At 43.4% G+C, this 14442-nt stretch overlaps 1 protein-coding gene across 4 annotated transcripts in view; it reads left to right on the top strand.

Annotated features, from left to right (window-relative positions):
• The window catches only part of myot (myotilin), a 153138-nt gene that overhangs the window by 31877 nt on the left and 106819 nt on the right, over nt 1–14442 (top strand). For all 4 annotated transcript variants that reach the window (XM_060836806.1, XM_060836805.1, XM_060836808.1 and 1 more), the window contains exons 3-4: nt 6015–6132; nt 6672–6737. In XM_060836806.1, the coding sequence (XP_060692789.1) occupies nt 6015–6132; nt 6672–6737 (184 nt within the window). The remainder of the gene's footprint in view (nt 1–6014; nt 6133–6671; nt 6738–14442) is intronic.

Raw genomic sequence — 14442 nt, 5'->3', positions numbered from 1 at the left:
TAGCTGATAGCAGGGGATTAGGTGGGCATGGAAGAGCAACACCCACTGATGATGAAATAATCCCTGAAGATGCTGATACAGCATGCAACTTGGGCCTGAAAGGGTTAGCGTTAACTGAGAGCCATAAACACCACACGCGGTGATGATGTCAGGAGGACCGATGAGGAGAGTAGCAAAGCTTGAAGAAGTGAGAGCTCAGACAGGTCCTCCCAGCAGTCTCTGCAGAAATGTATTCTTGTAACATACAAATAATTGCAGAGATGCAACAAACTAGATCATACTTTCTACAAGGTTTGCTTCCAGTTAGACCAGAAAGTGATTATCCTCATTCAAGATAAACCTAGAGAAATGTATACCTTAAAGATGGTTGTGGATGGACATAAGATGAGAGGATAGAATAGAAGCAAGGTCATTTGAAATCTGAGGAGATGATCAACTCTACCATTTGTGAATTGCCCTGGGCCAAGGTAAGGGTGCCATGCTCAGGTTTTCATGATTTGGAGATGCCGGTGTGGGAATGGGGGTGTACAAAGTTAAAAATCACACAACATCAGGTTATAGTCCGACAGGTTTATTTGGAAGCACCTAATGAAGGAGTAACATTCCGAAAGCCAGTGCTTCCAAATAAACCTGTTGGACCATAACCTGGTGTTGTGTGATTTTTAACTATGGTCAGGTTTATCAGCCATGGTCAATGATGACTTCAGTGAAATTTTCATGGTGATGGGAGAAGAGGTAGAGCATGGACAGGCCATGACTGCTGCTACACAAACTCAAACTGCTGTCATCATGACCATGGATGCCAATGGTCATAGTGTCATAAAGATGTACAGTATGGAGACAGACCTTTCAGTCCAACTCATCCATGCTGACCAGATATGTTAAATTAATCTAGTTCCATTTGCCAGCATTTGGCCCATATCCCTCTAAGCCCTTCCTATTCCTGTACTCATCCAGATGCCTTTTAAATGTTGTAATTGTACCAGTCTCCACCACTTCCTCTGGCAGCCCATTCCATGTATGCACCACACTCTACATGAAAAGGTTATCCCTTAGATCCCTTTTATAACTTTTCCCTCTCACCCTAAACCTATGCCCTCTAGTTTTGGACTCCCCACCCTGGGAAAAAGACCTTGTTTATTCATCCTATCCATGCTCCTCATGATTTTATAAACCTCGATAAGGTCGCCCTTCATCTTCTGATGCTCCAGGGAAAAAAAGCCTATTCAGCCTTTCCCTATAACTCAAACCCTCCAACCCCAGCTATATCCTTGTGAATCTTTTCTGAACCCTTTCAAGTTTAACAATATCTTTCCCGTAGCAGGGGAACCAGAATTGAATGCAGTGCTTACAACAAACTGGTAAGGTCTCCTGACCTTACGAGGATTATCAAGGTGATGCTGGGAGAAGAGGTGGTAGCTCCATGAAGCAGAAGTCTGCTATCATCTCTCAAGATGGCAGTATTCATTCTTCTCACACTGTGCCCTTGCAATTACCTGCCAGCCAGCTCACACAGCTGCCCTCTGCAGTGCAGTTTGAAAGTTGAATCCTCTGAACTCGGAGCTGTCCAAGGCTATCCTACAGGGCCATCTACAGACTCCCTCCCATTTGAAAGTCAGCAGCTTTCCAGCGGTGATGTACTAACATTGAATAGAAGCAAAAGGACAGGCAAAGACAGGTGGAAGATAGCCATCAAGGGATGCACAAGGGAGATCAGTTTACAATTGTATGCAATGAGGCATGCTTTGTTTTATAATTGTAGCTTAGCATTGCATCAGCATTTGTTTGTAAGTTGTGGAAATGATCATGGCCACTGACAAATGAGAGATAGGTGTGGTACACTTGGCAAATGGGGATTTGGCATTATGGCATTAGAGGGGTATGGTTCAAATGCATAACAGTCAAATGAGTTGTTCAAAGCCAGCCCAGGCAAAAAACGTGCTGCATATGTTTCCTCTTCCTCACTCTGTTCCTTGTACTATTCTTCAGTTGTTTGGTGTGTAGCGGTGGGAAGAGCAATGTGCTCAAAACCCTGGAGTTGTGCAGGATGCTGCAGATCACCAGAAATATTAACAAACGTTCCTTCATTTACTGCATGACCCCACCAGAACTGTTTAGTTTATTAAAGTATTGTTTCAGCCCTCCCAATGCCTGCACACTCACATTCCAGATGGCAGTATATTGTATTCATGATACTCACTCATACAAGAGATGTGCAGGAACCAGGAGCCATATATTCAATGGATCACGCTTGTCTCTCTGTAGCCATCCTTTGGTTTATTTCAGTAGCTCAAATGCAGGTAGAATAGTGAGCTGCATAGAGGGAAATCATCATGACTGCTGCCAGGTTAGTTGGCATTGGCATATGGACATATCAACAGATAAACTAGAAACAGGACTGAGCCATTCAGCCACTCAGCCTATTTCATTATTCAATAAGATCACTACCTGATTTGATTTTGGCCTCAAATACACATTCCTACCTACCACCGATAATCTCTGACTCCCTTATTGGTTTGACCTGTGTGAAACTCTCTGTGTAGCCGTGAGCCACAGTTGAGGAAGTGGAATCTGTTTTAGTCTTCAAGTGTACCTTAGCATTGAAACATGATGCCTGCAAATTGGTGCGGCAGTGGCACCTTCGCCAATGACGAAACCTGAAATTCTCAAACAGCCATGTGATCGTTCTGGTTCCATTTTCTCAGCTCTTGTTGATTAAAGAGTCTTGAACCTTGGCTGAAGCTGCAGATAGCAAAATATGAGAAAATATTTCCAGCACCAGTCTGAAGTAACCAAATGCATAAAGCATTGGGGTCTTCATTCTGATTCTCACTATAAGAGCATCTGATTGTGTGGTTCTTTTTGCTATGTAGCCATGTAAACTTAAAAGCTCACATCCAATGCCATTTTGGACTTTGCCTTGCTCTGGGTTTGTGTTGTGGCTATAACAGGAGATTTTTCAAGAAGTGCAGGTGGTTGCACATTGTTTCTCATTGAAATTCAGGTAAAGAACTTTTCCAGAACTTCCTGGGTCTCTTGCTGAGAACTTTTCTCCCTTTTCTTCTCCTCCCACTTCCGACAGCTTGCCTTTCTCCATCATCACTGCTCATTCCCCCTATCGTGCTGCATTCCAAGAAGAGAGCCAGCCATTTGATCCATATTGACAGCAACTAGTTTGAGCAGAAGACTTAAAGTCAAGGCAAAGTCTTTCAGCACTTGGCGAACCACGCTCTGTTGACTTTAGTACCTTGAAAGAACTCAACAAAGCACAAAACACTTTTACAATCAGAACAATATGCAGTAGAATTATTAAGATGGAGAGGGTTTAGAAGAGATTTACAAAGATGTTGCTGGGAATGGAGGGCTTCCGTTATGAGGAGAGACTTGATAGCATCATAGAGATGTACAGCATGGAAACAGACCCTTCGGTCCAACCTGTCCATGCTGACCAAATATCCCAATCCAATCTAGTTCCACCTGCCAATACCAGGCCCATACCCTCCAAAGCTTTCCTATTCATATACCCATCCAAATGCCTTTTTAAATGTTGCAATTGTACCAGCCTCCACCACATCCTCTGGCAGCTCATTCCATACACACACCACCCACTGCGTGAAAAAGTTGCCCCTTAGGTCTCTTTTATATCTTTCCGCTTTCATTCTAAACCTATGTCCTTTAGTTCTGGACTCCCCCACCCCAGGGAAAAGACTTTGTCTATTTATCCTATCCATGCCCCTTATAGTTTTGTAAACCTCTCTAAGGTCACCCCTCAGCCTCCAAAGTTCCAGCAAAAACAGCCCCAGCCTGTTCAGCCTCTCCCTATAGCTCAAATCCTCCAACCCTGGCAACATCCTTGTAAATCTTTTCTGAACCCTTTCAAGTTTCACAATATCTTTCTGATGGGAAGGAGACCAGAATTGCACGCAATATTCCAACAGTGGCTTAATAGGATGGGACCTTTTTCACTAGAGCATAGGAGGTTTAGGGGTGACCATTTAGAGGCTTATAAAATGATGAGGAGTACAGATAAATGAGTGGTAGATGTCTTTTCCCTCGGGTAGGGGCTTACAAGACTAGAGGGCATATTTTAAAGTGAGAGGAGAAAGCAATTTTTTTACACAAACGATAGTTCGTGTGTCAAATGAACCACCAAAGGAAGTGGTGAATGCAGGTATAGAAACAACATTCAAAAGACATTTAGATAAGACATGAATAAGAAATGTTTGGAGGGATATGGGCCAAGTGCAGGCAGGTGGGATGGGTTTGGTTTGGGATGCTGGTGAGCATGGACTGGTCAGACCAAAGGGTATGTTTCTGTCCTGTTTGACCTATGACTCTATGACTATAAATCAATCAGTAATTAACATGAAAGGAAGTGATGATTCCTTTAAATAATACTGATGTGGAGTCATTCATAACACTGAATGCATGTTTGAGTATAATTAATAGAAAACTGTTGAGCATCAATGTGATAGCGCAGGCACTTAATCAACATCGCATGCTGTTTGCCGCCATGATCTCTTTCTCCGTACATCCAGCTAATACTCACTGCACGTGCCCTATCCCTGTCCCAGTACAGTATTCAGCATATCTCATACCAGAAGTATGTGGGGCATTTTAGATCTTTAAGGGGACCTGCAATGTTCATTTTCTGAAATTTGCTCCCAGACATTTTACAGGGTCTATAACCAATCTGTTGAACATGACGTTCTGTTTTCAGATACTGTGAATTCAGTTTTTTGTATTTACTTCTTCACCCCTATAATTGCAGTTTTTAAAAGTTGTTTCACATTTTAATCATGATCCTCCAACTTTTCACCACAGACCTGAAATATAGACATGTACTTAAGGTATTGTCAGAGCATTGGTGTAAGGGCCTGGCAGTGAACATAATAGAACGTTGCATTCAAAGAGCTGGTACAGTCATACAAGGCTGAATGGATACTCTGCATAGTGTATCATTCTGGGAGGGATGCTGCTTCTTCTTCATTCATTCCACTAATTTAATCTATTAAAGGTAACCATACTGTGGGAAGCAATAAACATTTTTATAATGTTGATTATTTTAAAAACTGCTTAATTGTTTCAAATAAATCCAAGCAAATGTTTATGATCGTGAAAAGAAGAAAGAAAGACTTGCATTTATATAGCACCTCACGCAACGTCAGAATGTCCCAATATGTTTTGCTGTACATCTCTATGACTCTATGTTTTACAGCCAATGAATTTTTTTTAAAAGTGCAAGTTACAAGAGACAAAGCAGTCAATTTAAGAACAGCAAGGTTGCACATAAAGAAATGATAGTGGCTAAGTTATCTGTTTTTATTGATGATTGAGGTAGAAATATTGGTCAGAACACTGGGGAACACTGGGGAAGCGTTCTTCCTCAAAATAGTGTCCTGGAATCTTTTACATCGACCTGAATGGCAACCTTGGTCTAATGTCTCATTTGAAAAATGGCACCTCTGAGCAACAACATTAAGATGTGTGCTTGAGCATCTGGAGGGAGCTTGACCCCACAATGCGGCATCGAGAGCAGGAAGTCTGAGATTTCCAAGAGTGCGAGCCAAAACAGAGGAGACTGACCCCTTGCAGGGAGTACACTTCAGAAAGACAGTTGAATGTTTACCTTTATTCTTTTATTTCTCCACTTATTATTAGAAGGACTGTAAAGTTAACTCAGCTTTATTTCTTTATTTTTCTACTTACACTAAGAACAGCGATAATGCTTTACTTTTAACTTTGTTTCTCTATGTGACTACTTGTACTTACGTTTCATACTGAGGTACCTTTGTACTTAGGTACCTGTACTATAGCTAAGATGGCACCATGTGTGGTGACATTGTACTCCTGTACTTGAGTAAACGTGACAATAAAGCGTAAATCAAATCAATGATCTGGCTCAACATTAAGCACAATGCACAAATTCACAACTGACTGACTGCATTGTAAATGCTGACATTTCTATATAACATCTCCATTAATATGCATTTTTGTAAAATGATTCCTATCAGGGTGCAGAGAAAATCAACAACAGTGTCACTAACTTTAGCCCCTTCTTCTGGAAGTGAAGGTTCCGCAAGCCAGATGTACTCCAAACCTGTTCAGACTTTATCTGTCAACACCCAGCAGGTAACGAGTAACAATATGTCTCAGTTAACTCAGCAATCAATTTTAAAATACTACGTTAAATCAAGAATTCTGATTACTTTGCAAGATTATCATTTGATTGTGATGAACTAACTTTTGTTTTACACTAAATTGAAGCTTTTAAGTCATAAGAGATTGCATTGACAACAAGATTGTCTAAAACAGTAACTTTACAACTAAATTATTTATGTGAAATCATTCCGTTTTGTTAATTAAAAATAAAATTCTCATGTGAATTACTCTGGATGTAACTACGAAATTTAGCTCAGTAAAACTGTATTAAAGAGCCAGAATCTTTAGAATGTGTATTTTTCAAATGTTCTTTTTCATATGTCAAGAAACAAATGGCGCAGCAACTTTAAATAATGTTTGCACATCACATTGAAAGAAAGACATCATTTATGGCTCTTCTGATGTTGAAACATCCTTTAAATGGATAACAAAAAGTTAATTCAACACTTTTTGGGAATCATTTATTGCAAAAAAAATCTTTAAACTTTGAATTTACTTAATTTCAACAGAGTGAAGAGGCCCCGTTTTCTACCCATGCAGGAGTTTCAACAGAACTTGCCCCAGTGTTTACAAAGGTAAGAGCGGCCTCATTCATCTGAATGTTGTTGCATTTCCATTCACCACACTTTTTACAGCATATCTCAATCCTGGAACATCCGGTTCAACAATATTGCGGCACAATGCTGGGCAAATATTTTCCCATCCCATGAAGAGTGCTCATGTTTTGTCAGTAAACTGATGGATAGACATCCTGACTTTTGTGCTTCAAATCTCCTTGGCAATTGGGATGAACTGGAGCTGTAATCAGCATGATGGAGACAAAATCAGAAGCATAAAGGGACTTGGGAGTCCTCGTTCAGGTTTCTCTTAAGGTTAACACATCGGTTCAGTTGACGGTTAGGAAGGCAAAAGCAATATGAGCATTCATTTCTGAAAGGCTAGAATATAACAGCTGGGATGTATTGCTGAAGTTGGCTAAGGCTTTTGTTAGAGCTGAAAATGTGTTGCTGGAAAAGCGCAGCAGGTCAGGCAGCATCCAAGGAACAGGAGAATCGACGTTTCGGGCATGAACCCTTCTTCAGGAATGAGGAGAGTGTGCCAAGCAGGCTAAGATAAAAGGTAGGGAGGAGGGAATTGGGAGAGGGGTGTTGGAAGTTCGATAGGTGGAAGGAGGTTAAGGTGAGGGTGATAGGCCGGAGTGGGGGTGGGGGCGGAGAGGTCAGGAAGAAGATAGCACCACCTTCCTCGAGGGTTGGGACTGAGACAAGGTGGATGGAGGGAAATGAAGAAACTGGAGAAATCTGAGTTCATCCCTTGTGATTGGAGGGTTCCTAGGCGGAGGATGAGGCGCTCTTCCTCCAACCGTCGTGTTGTTATGGTCTGGCGATGGAGGAGTCCAAGGACCTGCATGTCCTTGGTGGAGTGGGAGGGGGAGTTGAAGCGTTGAGCCACGGGTGGTTGGGTTGGTTGGTCTGGGTGTCCCAGAGCTGTTCTCTGAAACATTCCGCAAGTAGGCAACCTGTCTCCCCAATATAGAGGAGGCCACATCGGGTGCAGCGGATGCAGTAAATGATGTGTGTGGAGGTGCAGGTGAATTTGTGGTGGATATGGAAGGATCCCTTCGGGCCTTGGAGGGAAGTAAGGGGGGAGATGTGGGTGCAAATTTTGCATTTCTTGCGTTGCAGGGGAAGGTGCCAGGAGTGGAGGTTGGGTTGGTGGGGGTGTGTGGACCTGACGAGGGAGTCACGGAGGGAGTGGTCTTTTCGGGACGCTGATAGGAGAGGGCAGGGAAATATATCCCTGGTGGTGGGGTCCGTTTGGAGGTGGCGGAAATGACAATGGATGATATGATGTATATGAGGTTGGTGGGGTGGTAGGTGAGGACCAGTGGGGTTCTGTCCTGGTGGCGATTGGAGGGGCGGGGCTCAAGGGCAGAGGAGCGGGAAGTGGAGGAGATACGGTGGAGAGAATCGTCGATCACGTCTGAGGGGAAATTGTGGTCTTTGAAGAAGGAGGCCATCTGGGTTGTTCGGTATTGGAACTGGTCCTCCTGGGAACAGATGTGGCAGAGACGAAGGAATTGGGAATATGGGATGGCGTTCTTACAAGGGGCGGGGGGAGGAGGTGTAGTCTAGGTCGCTGTGGGAGTCGGTCGGTTTATAGTAAATCGTGTTGATTCGGTCACCTGAGATAGGTCCTTGGATTCCTCCATCGACAGACCATAGCAACATGACGGCTGGAGGAAGAGCGCCTCATCTTCTGCCTAGGAACCCTCCAACCACAAGGGATGAACTCAGATTTCTCCAGTTTCCTCATTTCTCCTTCCCCCACCTTGTCTCAGTCCCAACCCTCGAACTCAGCACCACCTTCCTAACCTGCAATCTTCTTCCTGACCTCTCCGTCCCCACCCCCACTCCGGCCAATCACCCTCACCTTAACCTCCTTCCACCTATCGCACTTCCAACGCCCCTCCCCCAAGTCCCTCCTCCCTACCTTTTATCTTAGCCTGCTTGGCACACTCTCCTCATTCCTGAAGAAGGGCTCATGCCCAAAATGTCGATTCTCCTGCTCCTTGGATGCTGCCTGACCTGCTGTGCTTTTCCATCAACACATTTTCAGCTCTGATCTCCAGCATCTGCAGTCCCCACTTTCTCCTATAAGGCTTTTGTAAGACCACATTTGGAATATTGTGAGCAGTTTTGGGCCCTGCATCTAAGGACGGATGTACTGGTGTTGGAGGGTGTACAGAGGAGGTTTACAAAAATGATCCCGGGGATGAAGGGCTTTACATATGAGGAGTGGTTGAGAACTGTGGATCTGCACGCAATGAAATTTTGAAGGATGAGGAAGGATCTGATTGAAGCTTACAGAATATTGAGAAGCTTGAATAGAGTCGATATGGAGAGGACGTTTCCACTAATAGAAGAGATTAAGACCAGAGGGCCCAGCCTCAGAGCGAAGGGATGATCTTTAGAATTGAGATGAGGAGGAATTTCTTCAGCCAGAGGGTGGTTAATCTATAGAATTCATTGCCGCAGAAGGCTTGGAGGCAAAGTCTTTGGATGTATTTTTATGTTCCTAGAATCCCTACAGTGTGGAAACAGGCCATTCAGCCCAACAGGTCCTACTCCGACCCTCCGGAGAGCATTCCAGACTCACCCCCCTACCTTATCCCTGTGACCCTGTATTTCCCATGGCTAAATCATCTAACCTACACATCCCTGGACATTATGGGCTATTTAGCATGGCCAATTCATCTAACCTGCATGTCTTTGGACTGTGGGAGGAAATCGGAGCACCCAGAGGAAACCCCATGCAGACACGAGAAGAATATGCAAACTCATTTAAGACACAGATAGATAGATTCTTGATTGGTAAGGAGATCAAGGGTGACAGGAAGAAGGCAGGAGAATAAGGTTGAGAAATTTATCTGCAGTGATCAGATGGCAGATTCAGTGAGCTGAATGGTCTCATTCTGTTTCTACACTTGATGGTTTTATGAAGATGGGGCAGGGTCAGAAATTAAATTGGGTCAAAATCCAATTATTCTATGTCACTGTGATGGTGTAGTGGTGTTTTTGGTGGACTAGCAGTGCTCTGAGGACTGGCGTTCAAATCCTAGTGTTGGCACAGGATCTCAGAAGAAGACCATTTCGCTTATTATGGGAGAAAGTGAGGACTGCAGATGCTGGAGATCAGAGCTGAAAATGTATTGCTGGAAAAGCGCAGCAGGTCAGGCAGCATCCAAGGAGCAGGAGAATCGACGTTTCGGGCATGGGCCCTTCTTCAGAATTTGGCTTATTATGTCTGCTGCAGCTCTTGAAATGAGTACCTTGTCTTATTCTCCTGCCTTTATACAAAGACTTCATTGCAGGTTGAACAATACTGAGAACTGAACACCTAACAGTATTACTAGGGCAAAGGAATAGCTCATTTGACCCTTTGAGCCTGCTCCACAAAGTCATGGCTGATCATCCAACTCAACAGGCTGTTCCTGCTTTCTTCCCATAACCTTCGATCTCTTTATCAATTTACATAATTGTGAGCGGTTGCATTTTGGCAGGGCAAACCAGTGCAAAATTTATACAGTTAATGGTTGGGCCATGGGAAGTGTTGCCGAACAAGGAGACTGAGGGCTGCAGGCGCATAGTTCCTTGAAAGTGGAGTCGCAAGTAGACAGGGTGGTGAAGAAGGTATTTAGCAAACTTGTATTCATTGGTCAAAGTTTTGAGTATAGGAGTTGGGATGTCATGTTGTTGTGACTGTACAGGACATTGGTGAGACCACTTTTGGAATACTGCGTACAGTTTTGATCTCCCTGCTATAGGAAAGATGTGTTAAATTTGAAAGGGGTCAGAAAAGATTTCCAAGGATGTTGCCAGAATTGGTGTGTTTGAGCTATAGGGAGAGGCTGAATAGGCTGGGGCAATTTCTTTGGAATGTTGGAGGCTGAAGGGTGACCTTCTAGATGTTTATAAAATGATGAGGGGCCTGGATGGGATGAAGAACCAAGGTTTTTTTTCCAGTGCAGGGGAGTCCCAAACTAGAGGGTATAGCTTTAAGGTGAGAGGGGAAAGATCTAAAAGGAATCTGAGGAGTAACTACTTCATGCAGACTGTGGTACGTGTATGGAATGAACTGCCAAAGGAAGTGGTGGAGGCTGGTAAAATTATAACATTTAAAAGGCATCTGGATAGGTGCATGAATAGGAAGAGTTTAGCGGTATATGGGCCAAATTATGGCAAATAGGCTAGATTCATTTCAGACATCTGGTCAGTGTAGATGACTTGGACCAGAGGATCTGTTTCTGTGCTGTACATCTTACTGAGTCTATGACTGTAAGTGTTATATCTAACTCCTTCATAAAATCATTCAATATTTTTGGCTTCAACTGCTTTCTGTGGTATTGAATTCCATAATGAAGAAGTTTCTCCTGATCTAGGTTTTACCCCATATCCCAGACTATGAGCCTGACTCGTGGATACCTCCACCATCAGGAACATCCTTCCTGCATCTAACCTGTCTGGTCCTGTTATAACTTTATAGGTTCTATGAGATCTTCCTTCATTCTTCTGAACTCCAGCAAATATAATCCTAACTGATTCAACCCCATCACATAGGCCAGTCCTGTCTTCTCAGGAACCGATCTGGTAAATCTTCACCGCACTTCCTCTGCAGCAAGAACTTCTTTCCTCAGAGAAGGAGACCAAAACTGTACATGACATTATGGGTGTGGTCTCACCATGATTCTGCACATTTGCAGCAAGATATTCCTGTGCTCACTACGAAGGCCAAGAGACCATTTCCCTTCTGTAATGCCTGCTGCACCTGCACGCTTGCCTTCAGTGATTGGCGTACACTGACACCCAGATCTCACTGCACATCCTCCTCTCTCAATTCATAGCCATTCAGATAATAATTGCCCTTCCTGTTTTTGCTCCCAAAGTGGATTATCTCACATTTATTCACATTATACTGCATCTGCCATGCATTCGCCCACTCACTCAGTTTGTCTAAATCACCCCAGCACCCAGCTCACCCCACCACCCAGCTTTGTGTCATCTTCAAATTTGGAAATATAATATTTAGTTCCCTCATCCAAATCAATAAGCTATATTGCTAATAGCTGGGGCCCTAGCACTACAGTACCCCACCAGTCACTCCCTGCCACTCAGAATATGACCTATTTATTTCTACTTTTCGTTTCCTGTCTGCCAACCTGCTTTTCTATCCATCTCAATATACCACTCCCAATCCCATGCATTTTAATTTTAAACATTAATCTCTTAAGTGGAACTTTGTCAAAACCTCTGCAAGTCTAAATAAACTGCAATCACTGCCTCCCCATCATCAACTCCAGCCGATTTGTCAAGGATGAGTTCCTTTTCATAAATCCACACAGACTCTGCTCAATCCTGCCACTGTTTTCAAATGTTCAGGTATTATTTATTATATGATGATCTCTAACAATTTCCTCACTACCAATGTCAGACTAACTGGTTCAAAATTCCTGATTTGCTCTCTGTCTCCCATCTTGAGCTCAAAACCTTAAATTCCGTCTTATATGCAGGACAGAGCAGCAGGCGAGTTGCCATTGTTAATGAAAGTTGAAATCAGTGCAACAGTGACAAGAATTGACAATGTGGAATCAAAAGTGGAGCAAAAAGCAACAAGGGACAGAAAACATTTCTGGCAATTGGCTAACAGCCTCCAAACAGTAGTGATGAGATAAAGAATCACATTAAACAGGAAGTTAGAAATATATGAAACAAATGTGCGAGAGTAAGCAAGGGTTGACTTTAAGATTAGAGTTGTGCTGGAAAAGCACAGCAGGTCAGGCAGCATCCGAGGAGCAGGAAAATCGAGGTTTTGGGGAGGAGCCCTTCGTCAGGAATGAGGCTAGGAGCCTCCAGGGTATAGAGATAAATGGGATGAGGGTGGGGGGCTGGGGTGAAGGTAGCTAAGAGTGCAATAGGTGGATGGAGGTGGGGATGAAGGTGATAGGTCAGAGAGGAGGGCAGAGCGGGTAGGTGGGAAGGGAGATTGGCAGGTGGGATAGTCGTGAGGATGGTGCTGAGCTGGAAGGTTGAAACTGAGGTAAGGTGGGGGGGGAGGGGAAATGAGGAAACTGGTGAAGTCCACATTGATGCCGAACATTTCAACTCCACCTCCCACTCTGCCGAGGACATGTAGGTCCTGGGCCTCCTCCATTGCCACTCCCTCACCACCCGAGGCCTGGAGGAAGAACGCCTCATCTTCCACCTCAGAACACTTCAACACCACTGCATTTCCTGCCTGAAACATCAGTTTTCCTGCTCCTTGGCTGCTGCCTGACCTGCTGTGCTTTTTCAGCACAACTCTAATCTTGACTCTGATCTCCAGTATCTGCTGTCTTCACTTTCGCCATAGGTGACTTTAATCCACACTTAGACTGGAAAAAGCATCTCAGCAATAAGACTGTTGCCGATGAATTCTTAAAGTGTGCACAAATGGATTTTTAGACCAATGCCTTGAGGAACCAACTGTCCAATGTGTCAAGGCAGGCTGTTCTAGATTTAGTTTTGTGCAATTAATTAATAAGCTTATTGTAAGAGGTTCTTTAAGAAAAAATAACCATAACATGACAAAGCACTTCATTGGCATAGAAAGTGAAGTAGGGTTGAAAACTAGGGTCCTAAATCTAATCACAGGGGATCTCAGTGAAATGTATAAAGTTCTGAAATGGCAGACTAAATGCAAGAATGATGTTTCTCCCTTGCACAGTCTCAGGAAGTGCAATAGGCTATTTCTGACTGAGATGAGGAGAAAATTCTACAGGTGGGCCTGTAGAATTCTTTACCACAGAGGCTGTGGAGGAGAAGTCATTGAATACATTTAAAACTTGAAGGTGCCGGTGTTGGATTGGGGTGGACAAAGTTAAAAATCACACCACACTATGTTATAGTCCAACAGGTTTATTTGGAAGCACTAGCTTTCGGAGCACTGCTCCTTCATCAAATAACCGCCTGATGAAGGAACAACGCTCCAAAAGCTAGTGCTTTCAAATAAACTTGTTGGACTATAACCTAGTGTGTGATTTTTAACATTGAATATATTTAAGAAAGACATCAGTAGATTTCTAGAAGCTAAATGTGTCAAGTGGTAGGGGGAGAGAACAGGAGTATGGTGTTGAGGTAGAGGATTAGCCCTGACTATGCTAAATAGTGGAGCGGCCAAACAGCTTACTTCTGCTCATCTTCGTTTTTTCTGTATCTGTGAGGTTCCCTGACGGAATTGGGCATAGATCTTACAGGATGCAGGGCTGTCAAGCTAACTAATCTGTTGGAATTGTTGATGGATCCACTCTTTTATTAATCCCTACCGTACAGTAAATCTCCATGAAGCAAACTAACTTACAATGTTATCAAGGAGGCAGAGAGGAGTCTGCCAGATTGTAAAAGGTGACTTCTGAAAGTGATCACCAACTGAAAGAAAAGTGCCCAGTCATTTGCAACCATATCAGCTAGTGGTGCACCCGAGTCAACACCATGATACCTGCTGCCCCATGAACACTCCAGATGCACACTCATGGCATAAAATTAATTCTGCAAATTCCAAAATGATCAGAACATTCATAAATGTTCAGGGAAAAAAACATCCTATTCTGCCAGTGTTATGAGATTGAGCATGGTCATGGATTTTTGGGTCCCCTGTCTTTGTTTCTTGAAAGGGGGAATTGAACTGGATGCTGTATAAGTGTAAATCTCAAATTCTTTCTTTGTAAATAAATGTACAATATCA

The sequence above is a fragment of the Hemiscyllium ocellatum genome, chromosome 16, assembly GCF_020745735.1.
Source record: "Hemiscyllium ocellatum isolate sHemOce1 chromosome 16, sHemOce1.pat.X.cur, whole genome shotgun sequence".
In the NCBI taxonomy this organism is placed as follows: domain Eukaryota; kingdom Metazoa; phylum Chordata; class Chondrichthyes; order Orectolobiformes; family Hemiscylliidae; genus Hemiscyllium; species Hemiscyllium ocellatum.
Note: the sequence above shows the minus strand (reverse complement) of the source record. Positions and strands in the feature narration are given on the sequence as shown.